Source organism: Scheffersomyces coipomensis (genome assembly GCF_036884675.1).
Source record: "Scheffersomyces coipomensis strain NRRL Y-17651 chromosome Unknown DFJ63scaffold_8, whole genome shotgun sequence".
NCBI lineage: Eukaryota > Fungi > Ascomycota > Pichiomycetes > Serinales > Debaryomycetaceae > Scheffersomyces > Scheffersomyces coipomensis.
In genome coordinates, this window is record NW_027042899.1 from 434709 (window position 1) to 450373 (window position 15665).

Genomic DNA, 15665 nt, shown 5'->3' on the forward strand with positions numbered 1-15665 from the left:
ACATTTTTTTAACTATAATTGTACAATCAACATATGCTTGTAGTTAATTACACTCGGTATATCCCTATAATAAGCATAGATAAGACATGTCTGTACTAATCAGAACGTGTTTTATCTATTTTTTTTCAAATTTTTCATAGCCCGCGCTTGATACAATCTGGTTTAGTTTTCTATTATCCTTTTTATTTTATTCCTAAATATAAGCTATATAAAGTTTTATGGTCACGTAACATAATCTATTTAAATGAAATCCATTTTGTTGTGAAGGGTACCAATCTTTTCAATGGAGACTTCAACAACATCATTATGGTTTAAGTATTTTGGAGATTTCATACCCATAGCAACACCACTTGGAGTACCAGTCATAATAACAGTACCCTTTTCTAAAGTAGTACCTTGAGAAATAAAAGCAATGATCTTTGGAACATTGAATAATAAATCATCAGTGTTGGTATCTTGTCTAACTTCACCATTGACAATGGTCTTTAATTGTAAAGTACCTGGGTTTGGAATAACAGCAGTAGAGACAACAGCTGGACCTAATGGAGCATATTTATCAAAACTCTTGGAGAAACCCCATTGAGGAACACTACCAGCATATTTTGGATCTCTTTGCCAAGTTCTAGCAGAAACATCGTTACCAGAAACGTAACCAGCAACATAAGATAAAGCATCTTCAACTTTGATATCCTTACCAGTCTTACCAATAACAACACATAATTCACCTTCGTAATCAACTTGGTTTTCTTGAGCAATCTTTGGAATTGGAATTGGTTCACCAAAATCAGCAATTGAGAATCTTGGCTTGTAGAAAACTGATGGATATGGTGGAGGAGTTCTACCACCTTCTTGGATATGTTTCATATAGTTTAAACCAATACATTTAATGATTGGAACATCGTCTTCAGAAAGAGGACCTAATAAAGTCTTAACTTCCTTGATTTCATCAGTGACAACAGCATCATCAAAGACATCACCAGTGATGACTTTTGCTCTGATTTCTTCACCAGCAAGAGCAGCTTTACCAAGATCGTAATCTTCATTTGGAACAATTGGTTCACCTCTGTAAATTTTTCCGTCTTTAGCAACGAATCTAATTAATCTTTTCCAAGCAACAGTCATTTTTTATTTATTTAATAGTGGTATCTATTTCAGTTATTATAGAATAAAACAAATAACAACTTTTCAATTTTTCATTTCTGGGGAACATCTGAAGTATTTATTCAATTACGAATCACTATTAATCAGAACTGACGGAGAATAGTTCCGACGATGAAAAGTGTTCGGTTGATGTGTCCGTAACTTGATTTCTAATCCTCGCTCTATTCTAATTTCTTTTCCCTCATTTTGAGTAAGATCGGTGACGGCAAAACTTCCCGCACCGATGTCAAGTCCCTATTTTTTTTTTCCTCGCTAATAAATCCTTATATCTTGTGGGGTATTATTACATAACCAAAACGTATTTAAGACGTCAAATATCCAAATATTCATAATACTGGAAATGTTTTAAACTACACAAAAAAACAACCCTCATAATGGCTCCAGTACAAGCTGAAAAAACCGAATTCCTCAATTCTTTAAAACCAGAAAATGTTGAACCTTTATGGACTGTGATGTCCGCTATGGTTCCACCTGTTCCTCAACCAAAAGCTACTCCAACTGTCTGGAGATATAAATCTCTTAGACCATTATTAGGTGAAGCTGGTAGATTAGTTCCTGCTGAAGAATCCGAAAGAAGAGTGTTAATGTTGATTAACCCTTCCTTAAAGGCTCCACAAACTACTGATACTTTATATGCTGGTCTTCAATATATCATTCCTGGTGAAGTTGCACCAGCTCATAGACACTCTGCTTTTGCATTAAGATTCATTATTGAAGGTGATGGTGGTTTCACTAACGTTGAAGGTTCTAAGATGTATATGGAAAGAGGAGATGTCATTCTTACTCCAAGATGGCAATGGCATGATCATGGTAAGGATGGTAATGGTCCTATGATCTGGTTAGATGGTTTAGATTTACCAATGTTCCAAGCTATCCCAGTCAACTTTGCCGAACATTATAAGGAAGATCGTTTCCCAAGTACTGATGTTGAAGAAACTCCATTGAAATTCCCATGGAAAGGAGTTCAAGAATACCTTGATGCTATTTCCGGTGACCATGCTATCTTTGATTACAAGTCCAAGGAAAAGAGTGGTGCTGAATTATCCACAATTGTTGGTGGTCAAGCTGAAAGAATCTCTCCAAATGCTAAATCCGCATGGAGACAAGAGAGCAGTTCATTTGTTTACCACGTCTATGAAGGTCATGGTCACACTGTGATCACTGAAGCCAATGGTGAAGAAACCATCTTACAATGGGAACAAAAGGATACCTTCTGTATTCCATCATGGAAGAAATTCAGACATGTTAATGAAAGTTCTTCTCAAACTTATCTTTTCAACTTCTCTGATACTCCATTACTTAAGAACTTAGCTATCCACAGAGTTAACTCTGATATTTAAGCTCATTGCATATAGACTGCACTCTTTTTATGATATATATTATGTTTCAACTTTTTTCTATTTATAAATTACGAATAAATTTTCAGGTAAAATTAAACTAATGAATGAATGAAGTAGCTAATTGCAATAACTAGAGCTCATTGGTGCCCCTAAAATACCCCTTTCAAGAAAATCGCTGCACATCGTATTTCCCCGAAAAATAATTGGGATCGGTATTTTTTTATTTTGTGGAGATGAGTTTAAAATAAAGCTTAAAATTTATTATACTGTCAATCATTCAAAATTACTCATTTATTTTTTTTTTCATAACAAAATATCTAACATATTTACATCTAAGCTAATCAGTGAAAGCATTCCATCCAAATAACCATCTTTGGAATTCAGTATCAGACCATTGATCAGGGTTGTGACCATCTCTAGCTTGCATAAGAGCATCTCTTTCTTCTTGCTCTTCACCATCTGGTAAATGCCAGATATGACCATTCTTTCTAGCACCGGCTTGAATAGTTTCAGTTCTTCTCTTTCTTCTCTTTTGGAAGGTGTGAAGAAGGGCTGGGATATCGGCATTAGTAGTAGCTTGGTCTAATAATTCAGCTAATGTGGCACCATCTTCAATGGCTTGAGCAGCACCTTGAGCTAAGTATGGTAACATAGCATGAGCTGCATCACCAATCAAGACAACATGACCGTTTTCACTGACCCATTTTGGTAACATTGGTAAATCAGCAAGAACCCATTTTAAGACAGTTTTAACATGAGTAAGTAATTGTTTAACGATTGGATCAAAATTTTTATAATGGTTTCTCATTTCTTCAACGCTACCTGGTTCATTCCATTTACCAACAGAAGCTTGACCTGGATGAGACATAACAATGTTATACATTTCACCATTTCTAATTGGGTAAGCCATAACGTGTCTTCTGTAACCAATCCAACAATTGGAGTTAACATCTGACATAAGGTGGGCAAGAGCAGGATCAGCTAACATATCTTCTCTTGAAACAGTGGCTCTGAAAGCACAGTTAGAAGATGGAAGTGGTAAGACAGTTTCATCAGTAACAACAGCAGTATCTCTGACTTTTGAACGAATACCATCGGCACCAATAATTAAATCAGCAGTGTATGAAGTTCCATCAGTAAGATGAACAGTGGTAGTTTTGTCATCGACTCTGTCGACTCTTGCATTTAATTTATAAGTAATACCAATATCAGTAGCAGCTTCAAATAATAATCTTTGATAATCAGCTCTGTGGATTAATAAATATGGGAAACCATAACTGTCAGTCATATCTGGGTCTAATGGAGTAGTAGAAAGTGGAACACCAGTGTCAAATCTTCTAAGAATAATATTTTTTGGTCTAGTAACGAAAGGTAAGAATCTATCAAAGATACCATATTCAGTAAGAATCTTGATACTGTTTGGAGGCATTTGAATACCGGCACCAACTTCATTTAAAGCAGATGAACCTTCAAGAACAGTAACGTTGTGACCTTTTCTTTTTAAACCAATAGCAGCAGCAATACCACCGAGTCCACCACCGCAGATGACGATATTAAAGGAAGTTTTAGTCATTTTATTGTAGATATTATAGTTTATAAATTATGAAAACCTAATTCAATTGGAAACTATCGATGTTAACATTCATGAAATCAAAATTGTGAGGGTTGGGAAAATGTAGTTAGTTATATATGAATGAATATTCTCCCATTGAAATCATTGACCACAAAAATTTTTTTAACCGCTATTGAACACAGTTTTACCCCATATTTAGTTACAAAGTATGTATCGGCTACTTTTCTATTGGTAAATTATCGGCACTAGGTTTTAGTTTATCAAATATTTCGGAAACAGGTTCCGCTAGAGTGATTTAAGTTGAATATAAATTGATGGTATAATCCGGTTTCAATTCAGAGTTCCGATCAAAAGTGGAGTCCGATATCAAGCCTCAAAATCTATCCGCTGCTGCATAATTCTTATGCGAGAGTGCATGTATTGTTTGCGGGGTCAGGGCTGCAATTTAAAATTATAAAAAAAAAGATGTATTCGTAAAATGCAAGACACTGTGCGGAGTAATTTAATTTCTTTTTTAGAGCTTAAAAAAATTCATCTTCACTTTAATTTCTTTTTCCCTCACCGTTCACCGTAATAATCTGCGACTTTATTCACAAAATTCAAATCTATACTCTAATAATTTTTGTTGAAACTGGATTCTTTTGTGTTTTCATGATTAAGCGAAGTTCAACTTGATCACTATCTTTGTATTTGCAAATACCTTAGCAAGCTTGAGAGGGGTATTATATCCCGGTATTTTTCCCACCAACTTTGCAGATATTATTTTTTTTCTTATTTATTAAAGATCATCTTGGCTACTATCCAATACATATACTTTACATTTTTAACTAGCTTTTCATTTTCATATTTGCATTCATTCAAATTTTAAAATAACTATCTATAAATATAGTTGAAGTTACTTTGTTTTAATTTTGCAAAATTTGAAGTTTAATTATTTCATCTTATATTTATTCTAATTAGATTTAATATTTTAATCTAATACTATTTATTTAATACTAACAATATGTCTTTCCCAAGTGATATTGAAAAGGCTTCACACGATCATGTCGAAGAATTTGACCCAGTTGCATTTAGTGAACTTGACCAAGAACATCATGATTTTCTTATGCAAAGACATGGGTCAGTTCAATTAGATCCTTTGCCATCAAGTGATCCATTGGATCCTCTTAATTGGCCAGATTGGAAAAAGAACTTTGAAATTTTATTAATTGCTTTTCAAACTTTTAGTTCTACTTTTATGGCTGCTGGTTTAACTCCTGCTTTCGAGCCTATGGCTGAAGCTTATGGTGTTATTGTTCCAACCGCTTCTTACTTTACTTCTGCTCAAATTGCTGCTTTAGGGGTTATGCCTCTTGTTTGGGTTCCAATGATGAATGCTTACGGTAGAAATGGTTTCTTAACTGTTTCAACTTTAATCTGTGCTGGTTTAAATATTGCCGGTGGTTTCTGTACTACTTATGGTCAACAAATGGCTACTAGAGTTTTGGTTGCTGTTTTTATTTCAACTGCTTCTGCCGCTGGTTCTTCTGTTGTCGCTGATTTAGCTTTCAGTCATGAAAGAGGAAAAAAGAATGGTTGGTGGTCTGTTGCTCTTGTTGTCGGTACTCCAGCTGGTCCTTTCTTCTGTGGTTTTATTCAACAACATGCTGGTACTAAATGGATTTACTTTGTCTTTGCATTTATGAACTTTGCTCAATTTATCCTTTGGATCTTTGCTGATGAGACTGTATATTATAGACATGGTCCTCAACCAGAGCAAAAAGGTTTCCTTAGATTCTTAGGTATCAGAAAGAACCCAGACGCTAAATTAAGTCTTTCTGTTTTCTTTAGACCATTCAGATTAGCCACTAACTTTAACGTTGTCATGGCCGTTATTGCTGCTTCAGTTACCTTCTGTTATGCTAACATTGTTCTTGTTGTTGAATTACCGCAAGCTATGGGTGCTTTATTCAATTTAGATGCTCAACAAATCAGTTATCAATATATTTCCCTTATTATTGGTTCATTAATTGGTGAAGTTTTAGCAGGTCCTCTTTCTGATTACTGTATGAAGAGATGTATCGCTAAGAGAGGTGGTAAGAGAGTTATTGTGGACAGATTATGGATTTCATACAATGGTTTCCTCTGTGTCATTGTTGGTTTAATTGTTTGGGGTGTTTACTTATACAAGGCAGTTCCAGGTCACTGGAAAATTAGTCCATTAATCGGTGGTGCTGTTGCTTCTGCTGGTAACAATATTGTTGCCACTGTTCTTGTTACATTTGCTATTGATAGTGCTCCAGAATTAGCTCCAGATGTTGGTTTATTCTTAAATGTTGCAAGACAAACTTTTGGATTCTTAGGTCCATTCTATTTCCCAGCTATGTTCACCAATCTTAACTTTGCTGGGTCTGCCGGATTGATGTCTGCTTTAGTTTTAGTATTTGGAGCAGGTATCATAGCTTTTACTCACTTTATTGGTGCTAGAAAAGCCTAGATACAAATACAATATAGATAAAACAATTGGGAAATCCTCTATTATGAAAAGAAAAAAAATTGACGTTTAATGTGACTCTGGTAAGTCAGTCTCTTGTATAAGGAAGTTTATAGGTAAATACGTCGTTTGTTATGTTATTAATATATTCAGACTGGAACTGTAAAAATGAATTAATTTGTAGAAATCCTTTCAAAAATTATTCACAGAGTAAATTATGAGTAAGGGATGTTTGGGGGAGCACTGATGTATAAGATAATATTACAGTCACTGTGAGTTACATATCTTTCCGAGAAATTATAATTATAAATTTTCAATTTTAATACCATTATTCATTTAAATTAATTTAAGTAAGCTACTTACATATATAAAAAACTTCCAGAGATTAAATATCAGAATTAAGTCTGTGGATAGCTAAGTTCTTAAGTAATGGAGTATCAGAGAAGTTGAAAAGATAAGTTTGAGAAGAACTTTCATTAACATGTCTGAATTTCTTCCATGATGGAATACAGAAGGTATCCTTTTGTTCCCATTGTAAGATGGTTTCTTCACCATTGGCTTCAGTGATCACAGTGTGACCATGACCTTCATAGACGTGGTAAACAAATGAACTGCTCTCTTGTCTCCATGCGGATTTAGCATTTGGAGAGATTCTTTCAGCTTGACCACCAACAATTGTGGATAATTCAGCACCACTCTTTTCCTTGGACTTGTAATCAAAGATAGCATGGTCACCGGAAATAGCATCAAGGTATTCTTGAACTCCTTTCCATGGGAATTTCAATGGAGTTTCTTCAACATCAGTACTTGGGAAACGATCTTCCTTATAATGTTCGGCAAAGTTGACTGGGATAGCTTGGAACATTGGTAAATCTAAACCATCTAACCAGATCATAGGACCATTACCATCCTTACCATGATCATGCCATTGCCATCTTGGAGTAAGAATGACATCTCCTCTTTCCATATACATCTTAGAACCTTCAACGTTAGTGAAACCACCATCACCTTCAATAATGAATCTTAATGCAAAAGCAGAGTGTCTATGAGCTGGTGCAACTTCACCAGGAATGATATATTGAAGACCAGCATATAAAGTATCAGTAGTTTGTGGAGCCTTTAAGGAAGGGTTAATCAACATTAACACTCTTCTTTCGGATTCTTCAGCAGGAACTAATCTACCAGCTTCACCTAATAATGGTCTAAGAGATTTATATCTCCAGACAGTTGGAGTAGCTTTTGGTTGAGGAACAGGTGGAACCATAGCGGACATCACAGTCCATAAAGGTTCAACATTTTCTGGTTTTAAAGAATTGAGGAATTCGGTTTTTTCAGCTTGTACAGGAGCCATTTTAGGTTATGTTATTTAAAAGTGGGTTATGATACTATATAGTTTGAAAAGTTGCAAAAGAGTCTTGGATTTGGAAACACTATTGCCTATAAATAGAAAATCATCCCCACAAACATGGAGCTAGATAATGGTCTAACTTATTAATGCTTGGTCCAATTCAGTTGATCTAGACTAGTAATCTAGTTCCAGATTATCAATACCCGCCGCCCATGGTTTGGGAAATCTCACCGAGACCAAATCCCCCGCTTTCTCGGATGTTTGTTCCGCAGTCGTAAAAAGCTGCAAAAAAAAAGGAGAGGCCGATCTACACCTTGTGTGCGGACTATTTAAACTTAACATTTTTGTGGAGCTAAGAAAATCTAAAAGTGCCGAGTCCAATCTAACCTGGATAACAGGAAGTGGCCATTGTCAAATTTTTAAATTAACGTTTTTAATCAACTTCTGCTAAAGCTAAAAAGTAAACATGAAGTAAACTCCGATATCATGAAATAGGGGTGCCATAAAAATTCCTATCTGCATCGGAACAATGGAAAATGAATCAAATTTGAATAAATATATATATCTTCTGAATATATTTCTTTTTCAAATAGTTTTGAATAATGACGATCAGTTATTCTTTGATTCACTTTTGGTTATTAAGAAGTTGACATCCAATGGAAAGTATCATTCTTTCAGTCACGTGATTTACCGGACCGGTAAAGTGTAAAACTAAAGCGAAGAGGGTCCGATATTTTTGACATAAAATGTAAAGGTGTTGATGATTCGACACAATGCGACCGTTAATTTTATTTTTTGTCAGTTCATTTTCCAACTATTAATGCATTGGAATGCTTCGTATATTACTGTCAAATACTAAATACTTGGCTCTAGGAATATCAAGAAGACAATATACTATGACTGCTACTGCTTGGAAAAGATTGATCAGATTTGTGGGTGAAGATGGTAAGATCTATCGCGGGGAACCAATTGTTCCAAATGATAGTTATGATCTTGGTAAAGCTGCTCTTGCGGGGGAAGAAATTAAAGCCAAAGTTGTCACTGGTGATATATTTGATGGTGCTGTTGTCACTGATGAAGTTAAAAATGTGAAGACTTTATTAGGTCCATTGAGTGAAGATGATGTTCCAATGGTAAAATGTATTGGTTTGAATTATTCCAAACATATTCATGAAGCAGGCTTAAACCCACCTCCATTCCCTTCAGTATTTTATAAACCAAGATTCTCAGTTGCTGATTTCGGTGAACCAATTCCAATTCCAAAGATTGCGCAAGAAGATCAAGTTGATTATGAAGGTGAATTATGTGTTGTCATTGGTAAGACTGGTAAAGATATTAAAGAAGAAGATGCTTTATCATATGTTGCAGGATATGTTTCGGGAAATGATGTCTCAGCAAGAAAATGGCAAATGGATCCTAAGTTTGCAGGAGGAGTTCCTCAATGGGTTTTCTCCAAGAGTTTTGATAAATATGCTCCATTAGGCCCAGCTCTTGTTTCAACAGCTGTTATTCCAAACCCAGGTACTTTACAATTGCAAACTCATATCAATGGGAAATTAAGACAAGACTCAAATACTGATGATTTATTATTCAACGTTCCAAAAATCATTGCTTTTCTTTCTCAAGGTACCACGTTAGAAAAAGGAACTGTTATTATGACTGGTACTCCAAGTGGGGTTGGTTTAGGTTTCAAACCTCCAAAGTACTTACAAAATGGAGATATTGTTGAAGTTTCTATTGAAAAGATTGGTACTCTTCACAATAAGATGCATTTTGTTTAAGAAAGTATTCATTCAAATCTTTTTATATAGAATTCTCAAAAAGTTAAAACAGTTCTAGGAAACTGGTTAGATATCGTTTTCACGACGCTTTTCTCATTCAAATAAAAGTTTTTATTAAAACTCTACATCCCCCGTTCCTATAAACAATTGTATTAAACAAATTGGCTCTTGATTATAGTTTTCACTTCCCTATCTTAATCAATTGTAATGCTAGTAAACCAAAGCCCGCGTAGAATTTTTGTTTTTTTCGATACTTGCAATTTTTTTGTTAGTCTTCTACTTAGCGATAATTATAATCAACAGCATTTATGTCGTCAATAACTATATATGACTACATGTGTGATGATGAAATCGAAAGTTCCGAGTTATTTAATTCATTATCCTTCATGAAAGCTTCTCCAATTTTAATATTGGTGTTGTTTTTTTGATTTTCAGCTGAAAGAAACTAATTCAAAACCCGCTCAATCGGCTGCAAAAATGATTAAAACCGAAATATAATTGTTTACTATTCAATTTCCTATCTTATATTATGTGAATGATAAGGGTAATTGTTGTTGTTTGGATGAATTGATTAAATTGATTTTAATTGATTTCAATTGTTTGAATCAAGATAAGCTTGTCACCATTTCCCTATCAAATCAATTTAACTTATCAATTCTACAAGATTGATATTGATTTCTATTGAAATAATCAATTCCCTATCTGATGAATCATAATTTATCAGAATGATTCTATGTATACTTGACAATTAATTGAATCAAACAGAATTGATAAAAAAAGTCTATATAAACAACTAATAATCATGAACATTTGAACAGAATTAAATTATACTTCTTTAATATCATCATCAGTCACTACTATTGATACGACAAACAAACAAATAAAAACAAATTTTCCCAAAAACATGTCTACTACTACTTTATCTGCTTCAACTTATCCAAAAGTTAAAGTTGCTGCTGTCCAAGCTGCTCCAGTTTATTTAGATTTAGATGCTACTATTGCTAAAAGTGTTAGAATTATTGAAGAAGCTGCTGCCAATGGTGCTAATTTAGTTGCTTTCCCAGAAGCTTTTGTTCCTGGATATCCATGGTTTGCTTTTATTGGACATCCAGAATATACTAGAAAGTATTATCATCAATTATACAAAAACGCTTTAGAAATCCCAAGTCCAGCTATTCAAAAGATTTCCAATGCTGCTAGAGATAATAATATTTTTGTTTCAATTTCTGGTTCTGAAAAGGACAAGGGAAGTTTATATTTATGTCAATTATGGTTTGATAACAAAGGTAATTTAATTGGTAAACATAGAAAACTTAGACCATCAGTTGCTGAAAGATTAATTTGGGGTGAAGGTTGTGGATCTTTATTACCAGTTATGAAAACTGAAATTGGTAATCTTGGAGGTTTAATGTGTTGGGAACATAATGTTCCATTAGATGTTGCAGCTTTGAATAATCAAAATGAACAAATTCATGTTGCTGCATGGCCAGGATACTTTGATGATGAAATTTCATCTCGTTATTATGCTATTTCAACTCAATCATTTGTAGTTATGACTGCTTCGATTTATAGTGAAGATATGAAACAAAAAATTTGTGAAACTCCAGAACAAAGAGCTTATTTTGATAGTTTCAAGAGTGGTCATACTTGTATTTATGGTCCAGATGGTGAACCTATTTCTGAAATGGTTCCAGCTGAAACTGAAGGTATTGCTTATGCTGATATTGATATTGCTAGAACTATTGATTTTAAATATTATATTGATCCTGCTGGTCACTATAGTAATAAATCGTTAACTGCTATTCATAATGTTACTGATACTAGAGCCATTAAACAAATTGGTAGTCCAACTTCTCAATTTATTGGCCATGAAGAATTAAGCCAATATGAAATTCTTTAGAGGGAGAACTGGTTCTCTCGTTTGATCTTGTTATTGCCCTTGCATAACTTTCTGATCCTATTACTTTTGCTTGCTTTTATTTTTATCTATCCCTTTATTTTATCTTTTACCTACTTTTTACTAAATATTCTATTCTTTTCCTTTGTTTACTTCAATTCGCCGTGATATCTTCCTTAGAATATTTGAAATATATGATGTTTTTTTTCTCTATATAAAAAAAAATTACCCGCTGTATATATGTAAAATTTGCAACCTTTTGAAGAAAAAACAAAATATTTCCACACTCAAGTACACGACTTCAATTTTTCATAAACAAACAAAATTAAAAATCTGTCTCGTATATAATATTTAATAACTATAAATTCACAATTTTATAAATCACACTATCCTTCCAACCCTACCATGGTGATCAAAGCTAAACCTAAGGATAAAGGGAATGTCTCATTAACGACTTTACAATATGCAATTATCGCATTGAACATAACTATCAGAATATATTCCTCATTATATATGATCATATCAGATTGTGATGAAACTTTTAATTATTGGGAACCATTAAATTTATTATTTAGAAAGTTTGGGAAGCAAACTTGGGAATATTCTCCTGAATTCGCTATACGAGATTATGTATATTTATTAATATATTACACTGTGGGCTTACCAATCTTAGTGATCTTAAAATGGTTTAGTCAAAATAATGAATTAACTTATACGGTGACATATTATCAATTTTACTTTTTAAGATTGATTGCATTGAATGGATTCACAAGTTTTGGGGAGATTTATTTATTTAAAACGTTGAATAATCATTTAACTCCATCCATTGCTAATTGGTTTTTGTTTTTTAATTCAATTGCCCCAGGTATGTCTCATGCTGGAGTGGCATTATTACCATCAACCCTTGCCATGCAAACCAATATGATTTCAATGGGATCTAGTATATTGGCATTTTCATCATGGAGTAGTGGAGTTAAATCAGGATCAGTGAATTTATTTGTGGGAGCTATAATTTGGATCTTGATTGGTGGACTTTTAGGATGGCCATTTTCATTAGCGCTTGGAATTCCGTTAGGTTTTTATATTATCTTTAATTATAAATTCTATCAAAGTTCTACTATTCTTGATAAACCTATTTTCCAAATTATTTTCAAAAGTTTAATTGCCTTGATTTTAATCTCAGGTGGTGATGTTCTCATTAATACCTACTATTACAAGAAACCTATCTTTGTCCCATTAAACATTGTATTATATAATGTATTTGGAGGTGAAGGAGAAGGACCTGAAATCTTTGGGGTTGAACCATTCAGTTATTATATTTTGAATTTATTACTTAATTTTAATATCACTGCTATATTAGGATATGGTGGAACTATCTTAAACCCATTAATTTATCAATCAAAGAAATCACTTATACTAATTGTGTTTTCATTACCAGTATTAGTATGGACCGGAATATTCTTTAGTCAACCTCATAAGGAAGAAAGATTTCTTTATCCAATTTATCCCTTGATAAGTATTAATGCATCATTATTGATTATAAAATTATTTGGATTTTCAAATCAAATATTATCAATCTTTATCAATGAAAATTATTCGATTAAATTAAACCGACTTGTCAAATACATTTTCATAACTTTGATATTCTTAATATCAACATTAAGAATCATAAATTTGGTAGATAATTACGCTACACCCTTGAATATATTCTCCTTAATATCCCAAGAACCACAAGACAATGATGAAAAAGACGTGCTTTATAATGTTTGTATCGGTCGTGAATGGTATCATTATCCAAATTCATTCTTCTTACCGGATAATTATCGATTAAGATTTGTTCAAAGTGGATTTGATGGATTATTACCAGGGGATTTTTCTGAAATTGGAAATATAAATGATATAACTTCATCTATACCGATTGGAATGAATAATAAAAATCAATTTGATATTCATAAAATCATAAATTTTAATGACTGTGATTATTATATTGATAATTCCGGTATAACGAATGATTTCGAACCTACGATATTAGCCGATGTAAAGAATGGAGATATTGAAAATTGGAAAGTTTTAGGATGTGAAAAATTAATTAATCCTGAAGGTGCCCATTCTGGAATTGGGAAATTCATTTATATTCCAACTGTGTTAAGATCAATTATTCCTCATAATGTTGAATATATGGATTTATGTGCTTTAAAAAAGGACAAGGAAAGTTTATAATTTATATAAAAAGTAAGTTTAGGTTTTTTTAAAATATACATATAATGATTATATTCTGTTTTGTTATAACTACAAAGTGGGTTTGGTAAATAAGATATAGAATGAATGAGGAATTGATTTCATTAGTACATCAAAGATAAATAATAATAATAGTAATAGAAAATGGATTCAGTTAAAAATGGAGTAGAATGAAAAGAAAACACATAAAAGATGAATGAAAAGATAAAAATTGGGAGGATGGAGGTAAAGAGGAGATAAACTTGATAATAGTGAGAGGAAAAAAAAACAGGAAAACTAACGATAATTAACTCTATTAGGATTGTGATATGGTTGGTTGGTTGGCTAGCGAAAGTGAAAGGATAAATGAATAATAAACACTAATATTCCACATCAAAAAATTCATTTAATGCAACTCTTGATTCGGCAAAAGCATCTCTTGCTTTATGTAAAGCATCTTTTATTAATATTATCCAAAAATCATCACTATCTTCACTTGGAATGGATGAAGTTGGAGGTTGCGGGAGAGGTTTCACATTATTCTGTATGGTGATTGAATCTTTTATTGGGGTTGATGATTCATCTTTTGATACTACTATAGGAGCAGATGAATCTAATTTAGATATTGGCTCTGGTACAGATGCAGGTATTGATGAAGATGAGGATGATGCTGGAGGATCTGAGGAAGAAGACTCATTAATATCGAAATTATCGAAATTCATTTTATGACCATAATTTTGAATTCTTTCACATTGAGAAGAAATTTGAATTAAACCAATGGCGGCAGCTGAACCTTTTAAATAATGACCTAAATCACTTAATTCATTTAAATCTTTACTAATTAAGTTTTTATCTAAAGATTGGAAAGTTTCAATCACTTGATCAACAAAAGTTTTAAATAAAAATAAAGAAAACCCTTCTTCATCTTCATCCATAACTAATAATTCACTAAAGACTGACCAATCAACTAAGCCGGTGTCTTGTAGTTTTTGTCTTTTATCTTCACCCATGCTGATGATGAATATGTAACTTTTTAGTTTATGAGTTGTAATGATAAGTAACCTTTTAAAAAAACGGTTTAACTATGTTGTAGTTTTTTTTTTAAGGTATGGGGTGTACGAGGTGAGAAGGTACAGAAAGTGGATTGAGTGAATGGTGGGAGGTTAAGGGTTCTAAGTTGAAGGGATGATGAATTGATTTCAATATAGAATGCAGAAACAAGGAAATGAGTAGTAGGTAGTAATGATGGTAGTGTGGCACAAGAATGAATATTGTAATGTGGATGATGTAAGCTGATGGAATTAGTATTGGTTATGAAGTGCAGAAACCAAAGATTCAATAGATTTAACAAGGACAATTGATGAGGGAGGAATGAAATGAAGGAGTCAATCTAACTATCAAGGAAGGAAGAAGTGAGGATGAGATGAGATGAGATGAGAAATGGAATAAGGATTGGTTGGTTATTATAAATAAATAAATAAATAATTAGTTATGAGACGATGTTTTGAAAATATGATATTTAAATTTTAATGACAAACTGACACTCTGACACTTTTTCTGTTTTGTCGTACTGTCTGAGTGAGTGTCGTTTTTTTTTTTTTTTTTTTATTTTCTTTTATTTTATTTTTTTTGTCTGGTATTTTTAGTCCTTATTTAAATTGTCTGTCTGTTTGGGTGTGTTTTGATTATCCGTGTCTCGAATAGACATACATATATCCATTTCATATTTATAAAATAACTATGACGACATTAAATCTCATAGTTTGGCGTTTATCGGATTTAATTATTATATAAGCGAATTAATTAATCATTTACTGTCTACTCTATTTCCTAATTAAGCTACTTATGTCTATTCTTACCCTTATTCCATATTGA

General features: G+C 32.8%; 9 protein-coding genes across 9 annotated transcripts; 5 read left to right on the top strand and 4 right to left on the bottom strand. All coding sequences in view use genetic code 12, as the record gives it.

The window, feature by feature from the left end:
• Positions 1 to 240: 240 nt before the first annotated feature.
• On the bottom strand, positions 241 to 1122 carry DFJ63DRAFT_290462 (fumarylacetoacetate hydrolase family protein; the record flags this gene model as incomplete). The annotated part of the gene is made up of 1 exon (XM_064905316.1): positions 241 to 1122. The coding sequence occupies one exon, from the start codon at positions 1120 to 1122 to the stop codon at positions 241 to 243; it is 882 nt and encodes a 293-aa protein (XP_064759738.1).
• A 207-nt stretch (positions 1123 to 1329) lies between these two features.
• DFJ63DRAFT_248921 (cupin domain-containing protein) lies at positions 1330 to 2670 on the top strand. Its single transcript, XM_064904396.1, has one exon. It carries the CDS (start codon positions 1536 to 1538, stop codon positions 2499 to 2501), a length of 966 nt encoding a protein of 321 aa, XP_064759739.1. The 5' UTR covers positions 1330 to 1535; the 3' UTR covers positions 2502 to 2670.
• Positions 2671 to 2838: 168 nt separating this feature from the next.
• On the bottom strand, positions 2839 to 4074 carry DFJ63DRAFT_290828 (salicylate hydroxylase; the record flags this gene model as incomplete). Its single annotated transcript, XM_064905349.1, has 1 exon — positions 2839 to 4074. One exon carries the CDS (start codon positions 4072 to 4074, stop codon positions 2839 to 2841), a length of 1236 nt encoding a protein of 411 aa, XP_064759740.1.
• Positions 4075 to 5077: 1003 nt separating this feature from the next.
• Positions 5078 to 6550, top strand: DFJ63DRAFT_337734 (major facilitator superfamily domain-containing protein; the record flags this gene model as incomplete). The annotated part of the gene is made up of 1 exon (XM_064908594.1): positions 5078 to 6550. The coding sequence occupies one exon, from the start codon at positions 5078 to 5080 to the stop codon at positions 6548 to 6550; it is 1473 nt and encodes a 490-aa protein (XP_064759741.1).
• Positions 6551 to 6932: 382 nt separating this feature from the next.
• On the bottom strand, positions 6933 to 7898 carry DFJ63DRAFT_315655 (cupin domain-containing protein; the record flags this gene model as incomplete). The annotated part of the gene is made up of 1 exon (XM_064906591.1): positions 6933 to 7898. The coding sequence occupies one exon, from the start codon at positions 7896 to 7898 to the stop codon at positions 6933 to 6935; it is 966 nt and encodes a 321-aa protein (XP_064759742.1).
• An 893-nt stretch (positions 7899 to 8791) lies between these two features.
• Positions 8792 to 9676, top strand: DFJ63DRAFT_315656 (fumarylacetoacetate hydrolase family protein; the record flags this gene model as incomplete). Its single annotated transcript, XM_064906592.1, has 1 exon — positions 8792 to 9676. One exon carries the CDS (start codon positions 8792 to 8794, stop codon positions 9674 to 9676), a length of 885 nt encoding a protein of 294 aa, XP_064759743.1.
• A 904-nt stretch (positions 9677 to 10580) lies between these two features.
• On the top strand, positions 10581 to 11576 carry DFJ63DRAFT_337737 (carbon-nitrogen hydrolase family protein; the record flags this gene model as incomplete). The annotated part of the gene is made up of 1 exon (XM_064908595.1): positions 10581 to 11576. One exon carries the CDS (start codon positions 10581 to 10583, stop codon positions 11574 to 11576), a length of 996 nt encoding a protein of 331 aa, XP_064759744.1.
• Positions 11577 to 11777: 201 nt separating this feature from the next.
• Positions 11778 to 13982, top strand: ALG9 (dolichyl-P-Man:Man(6)GlcNAc(2)-PP-dolichol alpha-1,2-mannosyltransferase). The gene has a single exon (XM_064904397.1). The coding sequence runs from the start codon at positions 11979 to 11981 to the stop codon at positions 13791 to 13793; it is 1815 nt and encodes a 604-aa protein (XP_064759745.1). The 5' UTR covers positions 11778 to 11978; the 3' UTR covers positions 13794 to 13982.
• Positions 13983 to 14170: 188 nt separating this feature from the next.
• On the bottom strand, positions 14171 to 14800 carry YPD1 (Ypd1p; the record flags this gene model as incomplete). Its single annotated transcript, XM_064906593.1, has 1 exon — positions 14171 to 14800. One exon carries the CDS (start codon positions 14798 to 14800, stop codon positions 14171 to 14173), a length of 630 nt encoding a protein of 209 aa, XP_064759746.1.
• Between the last annotated feature and the right edge of the window lie 865 nt (positions 14801 to 15665).